We start from the raw sequence: 16,877 nt of genomic DNA on the forward strand, positions 1-16,877 counted from the left end.
GTAATCCTTGTTTTTAAATGATGGGCCTCGTGTCCCTCTAAGGGGTATTTAAGGTATAGACCGTTCCCCCTAAGGACCTTCCCACCTCTAACGAGCAATGAAGAAGTGCCTCCATTTGTAGACGCTGTCTCATTGCATACATACGTATAACATCAAAACCGCCATTCAGGCATTAGAAAAAAAGACTAAGGTAGGGAGATGTCAGTCACGCTGCATAACTGAAAAGGAGGACATCTCTCTGTTGTCCTCAACACCTAATCAAAAAGAGAAAAATGTTGGCAAAAATGTTTTAAAGGCAAACATACAAATAAAATACAGTTAGTGTTTAAAACAAGATATATAAGATCTAACAGAAACCTACCTATATATGACATGAAACATGACATGAAACATGACATTCCATTGTATAAAATGCTTTGAATTTGAAAACCCCTACAGTGGCTTTCTTTATATTTAAGTGACAGCCATGGCAATATAACTAGAATAAACATTAGCTAACTGAATTAAGGGACAATAAAGTCACTTTTTCCTTTACTGGATCTGAAAGAGGGCATTTTAAAATATCAGTTATTTTTTTCCTTTAAATAAATGGTCCCCTGCTGAAAAATAACATTAATTCTATGCTTTTGTATGTCACTGCCGACCAATAGAGCTTCTATCCCAAAGCGAGTAGAGGTTTTCTGTTAGTTTTAAAATTATATTTTTCATCCATAGATTTTAACTTTTTTGATAGTGCTCCTTTATATGTTTTTGGGTAGTTTTAGATAAGTGAGAGAGCCTCTTTCTACCTCCACAGCTAATTATGAAACCCTTTATTTGAATTGAGAAGAGACTTACAATGAAGTTCTGTTTTTCTTTCAAGACAAAATGAATTTGGTTGACATTTGTTTAGTTTTTTTATGATATAAATACTGAAAATGTATGGTGGTGTATGAACTATCTTTTTAATTCAGAACAGGCCTACAAACCTTCCTTTGTAGAATGTATAAATTAGTAAAATAGCGGTTTGTTAAAAGACTTATTGTTTAACAATTATAGAAGCGTCATGGTTACGTATTAAAAAAAGAATGTGAATTTATCAGTGGTTATTTAGGATTCAAATGGCAATGCAATGTAGGTTTGCTACTTAATATACACATTCAAAAAGCACAAAACTAAATTGTATGCTTGCCATACAATAACTTTATTAAACTATTTTTCAAAACACAAAATTATATCCATGTTTTCTTAGAAGATTGATTAATTATAACGAAAACTCTATCAAGCATAAGACATATCAGTAAAGGGATATTGAAACCCAACATTTTTCTTTCATGATTCAGATATAGCCTGAGATTTTAAACCACTTTTTAATTTACTTCTATTATCAATTTTTCATTGTTCTTTTGGTTGCTTTTGTTGAAAAGCAGGGACCTATGCTTAGGAGCTGGCCCATTTTTGGAGCACTATATGGCAGCAGTTTTGCAAGAATGTTATCCATTTGCAAGAGCACTAGAGGGCAGCACTACTTCCTGCCATGTAGTTCTCCAGATGTATATCTTGGTGTTTCTTCAACAAAGAATATCATGGGAATGAAGCAAATTTGATAATAGAAGTCAATTTGAAACTTTTTAAAATGGTATGCCTTGTCTTATTCACAAAAGAACATTTCTTTCATGTAATTGGCAAGAGTCCATGAGCTAGTGACGTATGGGATATACAATCCTACCAGGGGGGGGCAAAGTTTCCCAAACCTCAAAATGCCTATAAGTATCGCCTATTGATTTTATGGTTTCCCTCGCAGGGAATCTTTTCAAGGGTTCTCTGTTATTGGTCGTAGGGATTCATCTCCTACCTCCCTTTTCAGATCGACGATATACTCTTATATACTATTACCTCTGCTGATAGTTTCATTATTGGTTTGGCTATCTGCTATATGTGGATGGGTGTCTTTCGGTAAGTATGTATCATTATTTAAGACACTCAGCTATGGTGTGGCGCTTTATGTATTAATATAAAGTTTTAAATATATGTATTTTACTTATATTTGTCATAAGTCAGGTCTATGTGTATTTCCCTTTGCACTCTGGCAGTTTCGTTATGGGAATCATGTTTTAGGAAGTTTGTCTTACTTGGGGTATAGTCTTTTTCTTCTTAAATGGAAAGAGTCCACAGCTGCATTCATTACTTTTGGGAAATAAGAACCTGACCACCAGGAGGAGGCAAAGACACCCCAGCCAAAGGCTTAAATACTCCTCCCACATCCCCCAGTCATTCTTTGCCTTTCATCCTAGGAGGATGGCAGAGAAGTGTCAGTCTCTCAGTGAGGGCTTGGATGAAAGTTAGAGTCCGGAGGTGCAGGGAGTTTCTTTCTGCGAAACCATCTCGACTCATATTAACAGCTCCTCAAGCAATCGGCGTTGTCAAACTTCGCTTCGCAGCCTGCTTTCTTCTCTCAAGTCCATGGCGGAGGCAATGCTACTATCCGTCACACTTCAAGGGCCGTGTTTCTGTTCCATGGCGTAGATTCCAGTAAGATAGTTTCATTTTACTTTATTCGCAATGTACTGTAATGTAAATGTTTCCCGAGAGGCTAACATAGAACATAAGGGTCTCAGTGAGTCTCTTTTAGTATCTTGGAATCAAGGGTTAATATCTCCTGAGGTGGGTTATTGAACGGGGGGGGGGGGGGGGTTATAATCATGTTTGTTATGTGATTCAACTTGCTTAGTCTTGGAACATTGAGGCCTTTGGAAGTGACACAGTCTTTTTGGCTGGGTGCTATTGTTTGGACTTTACGGTTCACCTTGTGTTCGGCCGTGGCTACGTTCCGTTGTTCCATTTCCGCATTCCTGACTGCGTGGCGAAGGAAATTTTCTAGTCTGCAGGGGTCTGGTCATAGGAGGTAGTGAGTGCCCTAGCCATGGGGGGTGTCAGGTGCCGTTTTAGTTTTCACTACTTTAGTCCATATTTAAATATCCTCTATCCAGTTATGGAGGATTCTGATGCTGAGACTGTGTTCATTTCAGATTCTGTGTCCGGTGATGAATCCGGAGTGGCCTCGACGCCTGTGAACCAGTTCTGTTCCGTATGCCATTTCAGAGTGCCTGGTTCCTCGGGCTCGGGGAATCCAGGGACTGCTGAGCCATCCCCCTCTGCGGGTCCTGTCCTCCAAAAGGCGAGTTCCCCACCAAATCATACTTCTGCACATGCAGGTAACCCAGTTTATGGTTCCTCCATGCGGGGTGGCGTGTTTCCCCCGGAGGTTGCAGCACGTTTTTGCTTCCACATAATGTTGGCGATTGTTCGTCTGCAGAGTCCAGACGTTTATTGGAGAATGTGCTCGTGCCCTATTGTCCCGGGCCTTCCACCTTGGGGAGGGCCTCTACAGTTCCCCGTAGGGGTATCTGTCCCTGAGTGTTGTGCCTTCCGTTACCGGATTGCTCGCCTTCACATGTTTCTCAGACATGTTTTTCAGTTATTGAATGACCCTATCGTTACCATATATGGGGATTTTCAGTCTGATCATTCGAATGGTGCACCTTATTAGACATGTGGGGATGAAGTAATCTCCTGATTGTCATTTGTTATAGATCTTTCCCAGTTTTGTGTGATAGGGCTCCGTTTGGCTGGTCCTGCGGGTAGGTCCTGTGTCTTTTTGGGCGTTAACCTCCGGGTTGCCTTATATTTTATTTATATATGATGGAATGTCTTTTATTTGTTTAGGTTTCCTTCAGGAACCTTCTGGGATTGATACTCTTTATTACTTCTTTTGAAGTTGTTGGACATGTTAGTCCTCTGTTAAAAATGTCTATTTTCTGTTTTTTTCCCCTACGTGGGAGAATTTACACATCTTACCGGTTGGGACCCTAGGTGCAGGCTGGTCCTGTCTGGTTCGTTCGGTTTTGCGGCTGTTCAGACACGTGGCGCTGTTCTGCTTGGCTGGTTCGGTAGAAGCTATTGAGCAGTTTGGCCTTCATTTTTTAAGCCTCTGGATGTGTTCTTTTGGGCTTGATCCAACAGCTTGTACAGGATAGCTGTCTAGCATGCGGAAGGTTTGCAGTTTGAAACCTGTTACAGCTCTTGACACCTTGCAGGTGTACGCTTAGCTGTTTCTAGTATATCTAGATGCAGCTCTTACTCTTGACTGAGTTATAAAGAGGCTTTTGGGTCTTCTTCCATTGCCTCCGGGTGAGTGGATCTCCTTTTAGAGATCTGGGTTTCCGGGTGATGGTTGTTCCCTGCGGGGACTTTTGTTTAGCTCTGGGTTTTCCAGAGCTGGGTAGGCTTAGTGCCTTCTCTTCCTTGTGTCCTCTGCTTGTGTGAAGGTGTTAGGGAGACTTGTCCTGCTAGTAGGATTTTTTGGACCTCAAGTTATCCCTTGGTTGTCTTGAGGCTCTGAGAAGTGGTTCCTTCCTTTGGTTGAAGCTTTTGAGTTCTTCTCGCTATCCGGATTCTCTGAATATGCATCCATACCATTGTGTCTGGCTTTTTGGCCGGTTGGAGTGTTAAGTTCTAGGGTAAGGTTTGACTGAACTGCAGGTCAGGATGGCCGAGTGGTCTAAGGAACTGCGTTCGTGCAGTCTCCTCTGGATGTGTGTGCTTGCTGAGTCTATCCGGTTAGCTTAGTCTGCTAGGGTATAGATTTTCCTTTCAACTTGCTCCATTGATTAGAAGAGGGTTTACTCTTCCTTCGGGTTCTGAGAGTATACTCTCCTTTTCAGTGACCTGTGCGTAGGTCCGGCGACTTAGGTTGCCTGGAACGTGCCTTCTGTATGGTGGTTGCTATTGCGGTCTGTTTCTTGCTTGACTGCTTCTTCTTCCTCGCAAGTACCCTCTTTGTCGTCCTGTTGTGGAGTCTGTGTTCTCAAACTTGGGGTTTTTCACCTGGTTGTATTACACACTTTTTCATGGTCGAATACCTTGGTGTTCTATGACCAGACACTGGGAGGACTTTGCCTCTTCCATTGCATTCCGTGCTTGCAAGATATTGGGGAGACATCTGTTCTGTCTCTGTGCCCGGTCTTATCCCGGGTATCGCTTGGTTAGGCGTGGCCTCCTTTTCCTGTTTGGCCCCCTTTGGGTCTCTGTGTGCTCGGCTCACTCGTGGAGGTGTTCCTTTTTGTTTTAGGGTACCTTTTCGGTTTCCTTGGTTCTCCTTTGCCTTGTTCCCTTGGGGGTTTCCGCTGGTGTCTCCTTCATTTGGGGAGATAAGCGGTGGGGGACCGTTTGTTGGGCGACGGTGTCTCCTGGAGGACTGTTTGCTCAGTCGAGTCTGTTTGAGGTCTCTAGTTTGGCTTCTGGACTAACTGCAAATCAGTGTCACTGGGGCTTTTCCTCTTAAAATTTTCTCAGCTTCAGACAAAGCAGGGTTTTTTATTGGGTAGAGCTTCAGGCCTCGTGCCCTCAGTATGGGCCGCCTATTGTACCCTTCCGTCTTGGCATTCAGTGTCCTCTATAGCTTGGGTATTGTTTTCCCAAAAGTAATGAATGCAACTGTGGACTCTTTCAATTTAAGAAGGAAAACATAAATTATGCTTACCTGATAATTTCCTTTTCTTCTGATGGAAAGAGTCCACAGCTCCCCACCCGTAATCTTATGTGGGGCGTCCTTATATTCTTCTGGTACCTTTCACCCTAATATTTCTTCTACTGTTCCTTGGCAGAATAACTGGGGGATGAGGGGAGTGGGATGAGTATTTAAGCCTTTGGCTGGGTTGTCTTTGCCGCCTCCTGGTGGCCAGGTTCTTATTTCCCAAAAGTAATGACTTCAGCTGTGGACTCTTTCCATCAGAAGAAAAGGAAATTATCAGGTAAGCATAATTTATGTTTTTTCCAATTTGACTTTTTTCTTTAATTTGTAAGCAAATTAGGCTCGCGAGGGCGCAAAATTTTGGCGCGAATGTGCGTCTGTAATGAAGAAAGTTAGTAATTTCCTGGGTCTTAGTTGACTCAAGGTTTTTTGGCATTAAATTGGGTTTGTTATGACGCAAGTTGCGTCGTTTCCGGATGTTGTTGGTAGTAAAAACAAATTTCAACTTCCTTTTGCATTGTGTCATACTTGGCGCTAAAAAAAATTATTTTTATTTTACCCCGCTTCCTATATGCTCCTTGCCTTCTTTATACTCAGGGGGCTATGCTATTTGCTTTTTTGTCAATTTTAGCATTTGCATTTTTTCCCATTCCTGAAACTGCTATAAGTGGAAATAAGATATTTCTGTTTAAATGTTATTTTTTTCTTTTACATTTTACAAGATGTCTCAATCTGATCCTGTCTAAGAAGCTGCTGTAGGAACCATGCTGCCTGAACACAGTTCTACCAAAGCTAGGTGTATCTGTTGTAAGCTAGTGGAGATTATATCTCCAGCTGTAGTATGTAACAGTTGTCATGATAAGCTTTTGCATGCAGAAAAGGTTTATATTAGTGCTAGTACAGTATCTGTTGTTCCTTCAACATCTAAAGTACATGATATCCCTGTTGATATGAAAAATTATATTTCTGATGCGATACAGAAGGCTATGGCTGCTATACTGCCTTCAAATAAACGTTAAAGGTCTTTTAGAAACTTCTCTAAATACTGATGACATTTTTAATGACCGACAATAACTGATATATCCACCTCTGATGAGGATCTCTCTGATTCGGAAGATCCTACTTCAGACGTTCACACTGATGAATTAACGTATCTTTTTAAGATTGAGTATATTCGTTCTTTGTTGCAAGAAGTGTTGATAACTTTGGATATTGAGGAGCCTGGACCTCTTGATAATAAATCCAGTAAACGTTTAAATTCTGTCTATAAACCTTCTGTAATTACTCCTGAGGTTTTTCTTTTTCCTGATGCTATTTCTGATGTGATTGCTAAGGAATGGTCTAAGCTTGGTACTTCTTTTGTTCCTTTTTCAAGGTTTAAAAAGTTGTATCCTTTGCCAGTAGCTAAATTAGCGTTTTGGGAAAAAGTCCCTAAGGTTGATGGGGGCTATTTCTACTCTTGCTAAGCGTACTACTATTCCTTTGGAAGATGGTACCTCTTTTAAGGATCCTTTAGATAGGAAAATTGAATCTTATCTATGGAAAGCTTATTTACATTCTGGCTATATTCTCAGACCTGCCATTTCTATGGCTGATGTTGCAACTGCATTAAATTTTTGGTTGGATAGCTTAGCACATGGGGAAAAAGATTCTGATTTGTATAGCATTGTTCGTTTGCTTCAACATGCTAATCATTTTATCTGTGATGCTATTTTTGATATCATCAAGATTGATGTTAAATCTATGTCTTTGGCTATTTTAGCTAGAAGACCTTTTCTTTCATGTAATTAACAAGAGTCCATGAGCTAGTGACGTATGGGATATACATTCCTACCAGGAGGGGCAAAGTTTCCCAAACCTTAAAATGCCTATAAATACACCCCTCACCACACCCACAAATCAGTTTTTACAAACTTTGCCTCCAAGGGAGGTGGTGAAGTAAGTTTGTGCTAGATTCTACGTTGATATGCGCTCCGCAGCAAGTTGGAGCCCGGTTTTCCTCTCAGCGTGCAGTGAATGTCAGAGGGATGTGAGGAGAGTATTGCCTATTGAATGCAGTGATCTCCTTCTACGGGGTCTATTTCATAAGGTTCTCTGTTATCGGTCGTAGAGATTCATCTCTTACCTCCCTTTTCAGATCGACGATATACTCTTATATTTACCATTTCCTCTACTGATTCTCGTTTCAGTACTGGTTTGGCTTTCTACAAACATGTAGATGAGTGTCCTGGGGTAAGTAAGTCTTATTTTCTGTGACACTCTAAGCTATGGTTGGGCACTTTATTTATAAAGTTCTAAATATATGTATTCAAACATTTATTTGCCTTGACTCAGAATGTTCAACTTTCCTTATTTCCAGACAGTCAGTTTCATATTTGGGATTATGCTTTAAATTATCATATTTTGTCTTACCTCAAAAATTTGACTTTTTTCCCTGTGGGCTGTTAGGCTCGCGGGGGCTGAAAATGCTTCATTTTATTGCGTCATTTTTGGCGCGGATTTTTTTGGCGCAAAAATTCATTTCCGTTTCCGGCGTCATACGTGTCGCCGGAAGTTGCGTCATTTTTTGACGTTATTTTGCGCCAAAAATGTCGGCGTTCCGGATGTGGCGTCATTTTTGGCGCCAAAAGCATTTAGGCGCCAAATAATGTGGGCGTCTTATTTGGCGCCAAAAAATATGGGCGTCGCTTTTGTCTCCACATTATTTCAGTCTCATTTTCATTTGCTTCTGGTTGCTAGAAGCTTGATGTTTGGCATTTTTTTTCCCATTCCTGAAACTGTCTTATAAGGAATTTGATTTATTTTGCTTTATATGTTGTTTTTTCTCTTACATATTGCAAGATGTCTCACGTTGCATCTGAGCCAGAAGATACTACAGGAAAACCACTGCCTGCTGGATCTACCAAAGCTAAGTGTATCTGCTGTAAACTTTTGGTAGCTATTTCTCCAGCTGTTGTTTGTATTAATTGTCATGACAAACTTGTTAAAGCAGATAATATTTCCTTTAGTGATGTACCATTGCCTGTTGCAGTTCCCTCAACATCTAAGGTGCAGAATGTTCCTGATAACATAAGAGATTTTGTTTCTGAATCCATAAAGAAGGCTTTGTCTGTTATTTCTCCTTCTAGTAAACGTAAAAAGTCTTTTAAATCTTCTCTCTCTACAGATGAATTTTTAAATGAACACCATCATTCTGATTCTTTGGACTCTTCTAGTTCAGAGGATTCTGTCTCAGAGATTGATGCTGATAAATCTTCATATTTATTTAAGATGGAATTTATTCGCTCTTTACTTAAAGAAGTACTAATTGCTTTAGAAATAGAGGATTCTAGTCCTCTTGATACTAATTCTATACGTTTGGATAAGGTTTTTAAAGCTCCTGCGGTTATTCCAGAAGTCTTTCCTGTTCCTAATGCTATTTCTGCAGTAATTGCTAAGGAATGGGATAAATTGGGTAATTCATTTACTCCTTCTAAACGTTTTAAGCAATTATATCCTGTTCCGCCTGACAGGTTAGAATTTTGGGACAAAATCCCTAAAGTTGATGGGGCTATTTCTACCCTTGCTAAACGTACTACCATTCCTACGTCAGATGGTACCTCGTTTAAGGATCCTTTAGATAGAAAAATTGAATCTTTTCTAAGAAAAGCTTATCTATGTTCAGGTAATCTTCTTAGACCTGCTATATCATTGGCTGATGTTGCTGCAGCTTCAACTTTTTGGTTGGAAACTCTAGCGCAACAAGTAACAAATCGTGATTCTCATGATATTATTATTCTTCTCCAGCATGCTAATAATTTCATCTGTGATGCCATTTTTGATATTATTAGAGTTGATGTTAGATTTATGTCTCTGGCTATCTTAGCCAGAAGAGCTTTATGGCTTAAGACTTGGAATGCTGATATGGCTTCTAAATCAACTCTACTTTCCATTTCTTTCCAGGGAAACAAATTATTTGGTTCTCAGTTGGATTCTATTATTTCAACTGTTACTGGTGGGAAAGGAACTTTTTTACCACAGGATAAAAAATCTAAAGGTAAAAACAGGGCTAACAATCGTTTTCGTTCCTTTCGTTTCAACAAAGAACAAAAGCCTGATCCTTCGTCCTCAGGAGCAGTTTCAGTTTGGAAACCATCTCCAGTCTGGAATAAATCCAAGCCTGCTAGAAAGGCAAAGCCTGCTTCTAAGTTCACATGAAGGTACGGCCCTCATTCCAGTTCAGCTGGTAGGGGGCAGGTTACGTTTTTTCAAAGAAATTTGGATCAAATCTGTTCACAATCTTTGGATTCAGAACATTGTTTCAGAAGGGTACAGAATTGGTTTCAAGATGAGACCTCCTGCAAAGAGATTTTTTCTTTCCCATGTCCCAGTAAATCCAGTGAAAGCTCAAGCATTTCTGAATTGTGTTTCAGATCTAGAGTTGGCTGGAGTAATTATGCCAGTTCCAGTTCCGGAACAGGGGATGGGGTTTTATTCAAATCTCTTCATTGTACCAAAGAAGGAGAATTCCTTCAGACCAGTTCTGGATCTAAAATTATTGAATCGTTATGTAAGGATACCAACGTTCAAAGATGGTAACTGTAAGGACTATATTGCCTTTTGTTCAGCAAGGGAATTATATGTCCACAATAGATTTACAGGATGCATATCTGCATATTCCGATTCATCCAGATCATTATCAGTTCCTGAGATTCTCTTTTTTAGACAAGCATTACCAATTTGTGGCTCTACCGTTTGGCCTTGCTACAGCTCCAAGAATTTTCACAAAGATTCTCGGTGCCCTTCTGTCTGTAATCAGAGAACAGGGTATTGTGGTATTTCCTTATTTGGACGATATCTTGGTACTTGCTCCGTCTTTACATTTAGCAGAGTCTCATACGAATCGACTTGTGTTGTTTTTTCAAGATCATGGTTGGAGGATCAATTTACCAAAAAGTTCTTTGATTCCTCAAACAAGGGTAACCTTTCTGGGTTTCCAGATAGATTCAGTGTCCATGACTCTGTCTTTAACAGACAAGAGACGTCTAAAATTGATTACAGCTTGTCGAAACCTTCAGTCACAATCATTCCCTTCGGTAGCCTTATGCATGGAAATTCTAGGTCTTATGACTGCTGCATCGGACGCGATCCCCTTTGCTCGTTTTCACATGCGACCTCTTCAGCTCTGTATGCTGAACCAATGGTGCAGGGATTACACGAAGATATCTCAATTAATATCTTTAAAACCGATTGTTCGACACTCTCTAACGTGGTGGACAAATCACCATCGTTTAATTCAGGGGGCTTCTTTTGTTCTTCCGACCTGGACTGTAATTTCAACAGATGCAAGTCTCACAGGTTGGGGAGCTGTGTGGGGATCTCTGACGGCACAAGGAGTTTGGGAATCTCAGGAGGTGAGATTACCAATCAATATTTTGGAACTCCGTGCAATTTTCAGAGCTCTTCAGTTTTGGCCTCTTCTGAAGAGAGAATCGTTCATTTGTTTTCAGACAGACAATGTCACAACTGTGGCATACATCAATCATCAAGGAGGGACTCACAGTCCTCTGGCTATGAAAGAAGTATCTCGAATTTTGGTTTGGGCGGAATCCAGCTCCTGTCTAATCTCTGCGGTTCATATCCCAGGTGTAGACAATTGGGAAGCGGATTATCTCAGTCGCCAAACGTTGCATCCGGGCGAATGGTCTCTTCACCCAGAGGTATTTCTTCAGATTGTTCAATTGTGGGGGCTCCCAGAGATAGATCTGATGGCCTCTCATCTAAACAAGAAACTTCCCAGGTATCTGTCCAGATCCCGGGATCCTCAGGCGGAGGCAGTGGATGCATTATCACTTCCTTGGAAGTATCATCCTGCCTATATCTTTCCGCCTCTAGTTCTTCTTCCAAGAGTAATCTCCAAGATTCTGAGGGAATGCTCGTTTGTTCTGCTAATAGCTCCGGCATGGCCTCACAGGTTTTGGTATGCGGATCTTGTCCGGATGGCATCTTGCCAGCCATGGACTCTTCCGTTAAGACCAGACCTTCTGTCACAAGGTCCTTTTTTCCATCCGGATCTGAAATCCTTAAATTTAAAGGTATGGAGATTGAACGCTTGATTCTTGGTCATAGAGGTTTCTCTGACTCCGTGATTAATACTATGTTACAGGCTCGTAAATCTGTATCTCGAGAGATATATTATAGAGTCTGGAAGACTTATATTTCATGGTGTCTTTCTCATCATTTTTCTTGGCATTCTTTTAGAATACCGAGAATTTTACAATTTCTTCAGGATGGTTTGGATAAGGGTTTGTCCGCAAGTTCTTTGAAAGGACAAATCTCTGCTCTTTCTGTTCTTTTTCACAGAAAGATTGCTATTCTTCCTGATATTCATTGTTTTGTACAAGCTTTGGTACGTATAAAACCTGTCATTAAGTCAATTTCTCCTCCTTGGAGTTTGAATTTGGTTCTGGGAGCTCTTCAAGCTCCTCCGTTTGAACCTATGCATTCATTGGACATTAAATTACTTTCTTGGAAAGTTTTGTTCCTTTTGGCCATCTCTTCTGCTAGAAGAGTTTCTGAATTATCTGCTCTTTCGTGTGAGTCTCCTTTTCTGATTTTTCATCAGGATAAGGCGGTGTTGCGAACTTCTTTTGAATTTTTACCTAAAGTTGTGAATTCCAACAACATTAGTAGAGAAATTGTGGTTCCTTCATTATGTCCTAATCCTAAGAATTCTAAGGAGAAATCATTGCATTCTTTGGATGTTGTTAGAGCTTTGAAATATTATGTTGAAGCTACGAAATCTTTCCGTAAGACTTCTAGTCTATTTGTTATCTTTTCCGGTTCTAGGAAAGGCCAGAAAGCTTCTGCCATTTCTTTGGCATCTTGGTTGAAATCTTTAATTCATCTTGCCTATGTTGAGTCGGGTAAAACTCCGCCTCAAGGAATTACAGCTCATTCTACTAGGTCAGTATCTACTTCCTGGGCGTTTAGGAATGAAGCTTCGGTTGACCAGATCTGCAAAGCAGCAACTTGGTCTTCTTTGCATACTTTTACTAAATTCTACCATTTTGATGTATTTTCTTCTTCTGAAGCAGTTTTTGGTAGAAAAGTTCTTCAGGCAGCGGTTTCAGTTTGAATCTTCTGCTTATGTTTTTTGTTAAACTTTATTTTGGGTGTGGATTATTTTCAGCAGGAATTGGCTGTCTTTATTTTATCCCTCCCTCTCTAGTGACTCTTGTGTGGAAAGATCCACATCTTGGGTAGTCATTATCCCATACGTCACTAGCTCATGGACTCTTGTTAATTACATGAAAGAAAACATAATTTATGTAAGAACTTACCTGATAAATTCATTTCTTTCATATTAACAAGAGTCCATGAGGCCCACCCTTTTTTGTGGTGGTTATGATTTTTTTGTATAAAGCACAATTATTCCAATTCCTTATTTTATATGCTTCGCACTTTTTCTTATCACCCCACTTCTTGGCTATTCGTTAAACTGATTTGTGGGTGTGGTGAGGGGTGTATTTATAGGCATTTTAAGGTTTGGGAAACTTTGCCCCTCCTGGTAGGAATGTATATCCCATACGTCACTAGCTCATGGACTCTTGTTAATATGAAAGAAATGAATTTATCAGGTAAGTTCTTACATAAATTATGTTTTTGGCTCAAATCATGGAATGCTGACATGGTATCTAAATCTAGGTTACTATCTCTATCATTCCAGGGTAATAATTTGTTTGGTTCCCAGTTGGATTCTATCATCTCCACTATTACTGGTGGGAAGGGTTTTTTTTTGCCCCAAGATAAAAAGTCTAAGGGTAAATCTAAAGCTTCTTATCGGTTTCGTTCCTTTCGTCAGAATAGAGAACAGAAAACCACTCCTTCTCCTAAGGACTTTGGCTCCAATTGGAAGCCATCTTCGAGTTGGAATAAATCCAAGCCTTATAAGAAACAAAAGCCAGCCCTCAAGACTGCATGAAGGTGCAACCCTCAATCCAGTTCTGCTGGTGGGGGGCAGATTGAAATTATTTAAAGACGCTTGGGCAGGTTCCGTTCAGAATCATTGGATTCAGAATATTGTCTCTCAGGGGTATCGAATAGGTTTCAGAATATGACTTCCTGTGAGAAGATTTCTTCTCTCTCATGTTCCAACAAATCCTGTGAAAGCTCAGGCCTTTCTGAAATGTGTTTCAGATCTAGAGCTATCAAGGGTAATTGTACCAGTTCCACTTCTGGAACAGGGTCTGGGTTTTTATTCAAATCTATTCATTGTCCCGAAGATTGTAAATTCTTTTAGACCAGTTCTGGATCTGACGTTTTTGAATCAATTTGTAAGGGTCCCAACTTTCAAGATGGTGACTATAAGGACTATTCTGACTTTTGTTCAGCAAGGCCATTACATGTCCTCAATAGACTTACATGATGAGTATCTTCAGATTCCTATTCATCCACGATCGGTTTCTGAGATTCTCTTTTCTAGACAAGCATTACAAATTTGTTGCTCTTCCATTTGGCCTATTAAACAGCTCCAAGAATCTTTTCGAAGGTTCTCTGTGCCCTTCTATCTGTAATCAGACGATATCTTGGTTCTGGCTCAATATTTTCATTTAGCAGAATCTCACACAAATCAATTTGTTGTTTCTTCAAAAATATGGTTGGAGGATCAATTTACCAAAGAGTTTCTTGATTCCTCAGACAAGGGTCACCTTTTTAGGTTTCCAGATAGATTCAGTGTCCATGACTCTGTCTTTAACAGACAAGAGACTAATTAAATTGTTTTTCGTCTGTCAAAAACTTCAGTCTCGATCATTCCCTTCAGTGGCTATTTGCATGGAAGTTTTAGGTCTCTTGACAGCAGCATTGGACGCGATACCCTTTGCTCGTTTTCATATGAGATCTCTGCAGCTTTGCATGCTATATCAATGGTGCAGGGATTATACTCGGATATCACAATTGATATACTTAAATTCCAACATTCAATTCTCTCTGTCCTGGTGGTTGGACCATCATTGGATTATTTAAGGGGCCTCTCTTGTTCGTCCTTCCTGGACTGTGATTTCAACAGATGCAACTCTCACAGGTTGGGGAGCTGTCTTGGGTTCTCTGACAGCACAAGGAGTTTGAAATCCTCAAGAGGCGAGGTTACCAATCAATATTTTAGAACACTGTGCTATTTTCAGGTCTCTTCAGGCTTGGCCTCTATTAAAGATAGAATCATTCATTCATTATCTGATGACTTCCAATCTAAACAAGAAGCTTCCCAGGTACCTTTCCAGGTCCAGGGATCCTCAGGCGCAGATGATGGATGCATTAGCAGTTCCTTGGTCTTCTCAAATCGCTAAATTTGAAGCTTTGGAAATTGAACACTTAGTGTTTAGTCATAGAGGTCTTGCAAGTCTGTTTCAAGGAAGATTTATTATCTGGTTTGGAAAACCTATATTTCATGGTGTTCTCATAAATTCTTATGGCATTCTTTTAGAATTCCTAGGATTTTACAGTTTCTTCAGGATGGTTTGGATAAAGGTTTGTCTGCAAGTACAATTCTCTGCTTCTGTTTTATTTCATAGAAAGATTGCTAAACTTCCTGATATTCACTGTTTTGTTCAGGCTTTGGTTCATATCAAGCCTGTTATTAAATCAATCTCTCCTCCTTGGAGTCTTAATTTGGTTTTGAAGGCTTTGCAGGCTCCTCCTTTTGAGCCTATGCATTCTTTGGATATTAAACTACTTTCTTGGAAAGTGTTGTTTCTTTTGGCCATCTCTTCAGCTAGAAGAGTTTCTGAATTGGTCTTCTTTGCAATTTTACCATTTTGATGTATTTGCTTCTTCTGAAGTTGTCTTTGGTAGAAAAGTTCTTCAGGCAGCTGTCTCAGTTGGATGCTTCTGCTTATTTAAGGTTTTTTTTATTTTACTTTTTTTCTTGAAATTTATTTGAAAATTATGAGAGACTTCATATTTTTTGTAGATTTAATTTTTTCAGCGGAAATAGCTGTTTTTATTTTTTCCCTCCCTCTCTAGTGACTCTTTTGTGGACTTCCACATCTTGGGTATTTCTATCCCATACGTCACTAGCTCATGGACTCTTGCCAATTACATGAAAGAAAACATAATTTATGTAAGAACTTACCTGATAAATTAATTTCTTTTATGTCTATGATGCCCACCCTTTTTTTGTTAGTGGTTATGATTTTTGTATAAAAGCACAATTTTATTTCCAGTTCCTCTTTTTGTATGCTTTTTTACTCCTTATTTTATCACCCCATTACTTGGCTATTCGTTAAACGGAATTGTGGGTGTGGTGAGGGGTGTATTTATAGGCATTTTGAGCTTTGGGAAACTTTTCCCCTTCTGGTAGGATTGTATATCTCATACGTCACTAGCTCATGGACTCTTGCCAATATGAAAGAAATTAATTTATCAGGTAAGTTCTTACATAAATAGTTTTTTGGGGTTTCATATCCCTTTAACAAGAGCTATATTAGTACTGGTTTAGGTTTAGTAATTATACTTTATGATGGTAGGACATTTCATGAAAGTAAATTCAGAGTAAAGAGAATTGCCTGCATATATTTTTAATATTTATGCATGTATTTATTTTACTTTTTTCTTTTAAAGCCATCGTCTCGAAATGCAACATCAGGACTTCCAGGAACATTTACCCCCTTAAGCGGCTCATCATCTCGGAGAGGTAGCGGAGACACAAGCAGTTTGTTGGATCCAGATGCCTCATTAAGTGAGCTAAGGGTAAGGTAATTAAATATACTGGAGGGGTTTTGTTACAAGTTTCAAACATTTTGTGTAAAATGATTTTGTTGTTAAAAAAAAAAAAAGCCAAATAACATTTCCCAAATGTTTATTTTACCTTAAGCAAAGGATCCAAGTTTGAATAGTTTTGAAAACTGAACTTTGCCATGGTACTTTAACAACATTGCAGTGTACATTATTTTTTGCTTGTTCGTTTAATTTAACTCTTCAAATTGTGCCTTTTTCTCTCACCCCTGTATTTCTGGATAACAAGAATATACATATTACAGTTTTAATATTGTCTGTGTATAGAGCAATACTCCACAATCGTATTTTTTACGAGCAGTAACATAGATTGGCCACAATGAAAGATATATGGAACTCTAATTCCGACAGATTTTTTTTGGCCAAGTATCCATTGGCATCTCTGAAATAAGAAAACAATGCATTTTTGTGGCTAAAATGGCTGTTTAAAATACTTCAAATGTGTTTGTTTATATATATATATATATATATATATATATATTCATATTCATTTTTTGTACATTAACGCTTAAAGGGACAGTCTACACCATTAATAGTCTCACCATCTTGGATCCCTTCCCCCAGGTTGGTGCGACACAGGAGTCCAGTGGCC

The 16,877-nt window shown here is 39.4% G+C and overlaps 1 protein-coding gene across 8 annotated transcripts in view; it reads left to right on the plus strand.

Moving 5' to 3' along the window:
* LRRFIP2 (LRR binding FLII interacting protein 2) overlaps positions 1-16,877 on the plus strand; it is a 658,447-nt gene that overhangs the window by 495,951 nt on the left and 145,619 nt on the right. For all 8 annotated transcript variants that reach the window (XM_053714454.1, XM_053714450.1, XM_053714453.1 and 5 more), the window contains one exon: positions 16,112-16,240. In XM_053714454.1, coding sequence (XP_053570429.1) covers positions 16,112-16,240 — 129 coding nt within the window. The remainder of the gene's footprint in view (positions 1-16,111; positions 16,241-16,877) is intronic.

Source organism: Bombina bombina, chromosome 5 (genome assembly GCF_027579735.1).
Source record: "Bombina bombina isolate aBomBom1 chromosome 5, aBomBom1.pri, whole genome shotgun sequence".
Lineage (NCBI taxonomy): Eukaryota > Metazoa > Chordata > Amphibia > Anura > Bombinatoridae > Bombina > Bombina bombina.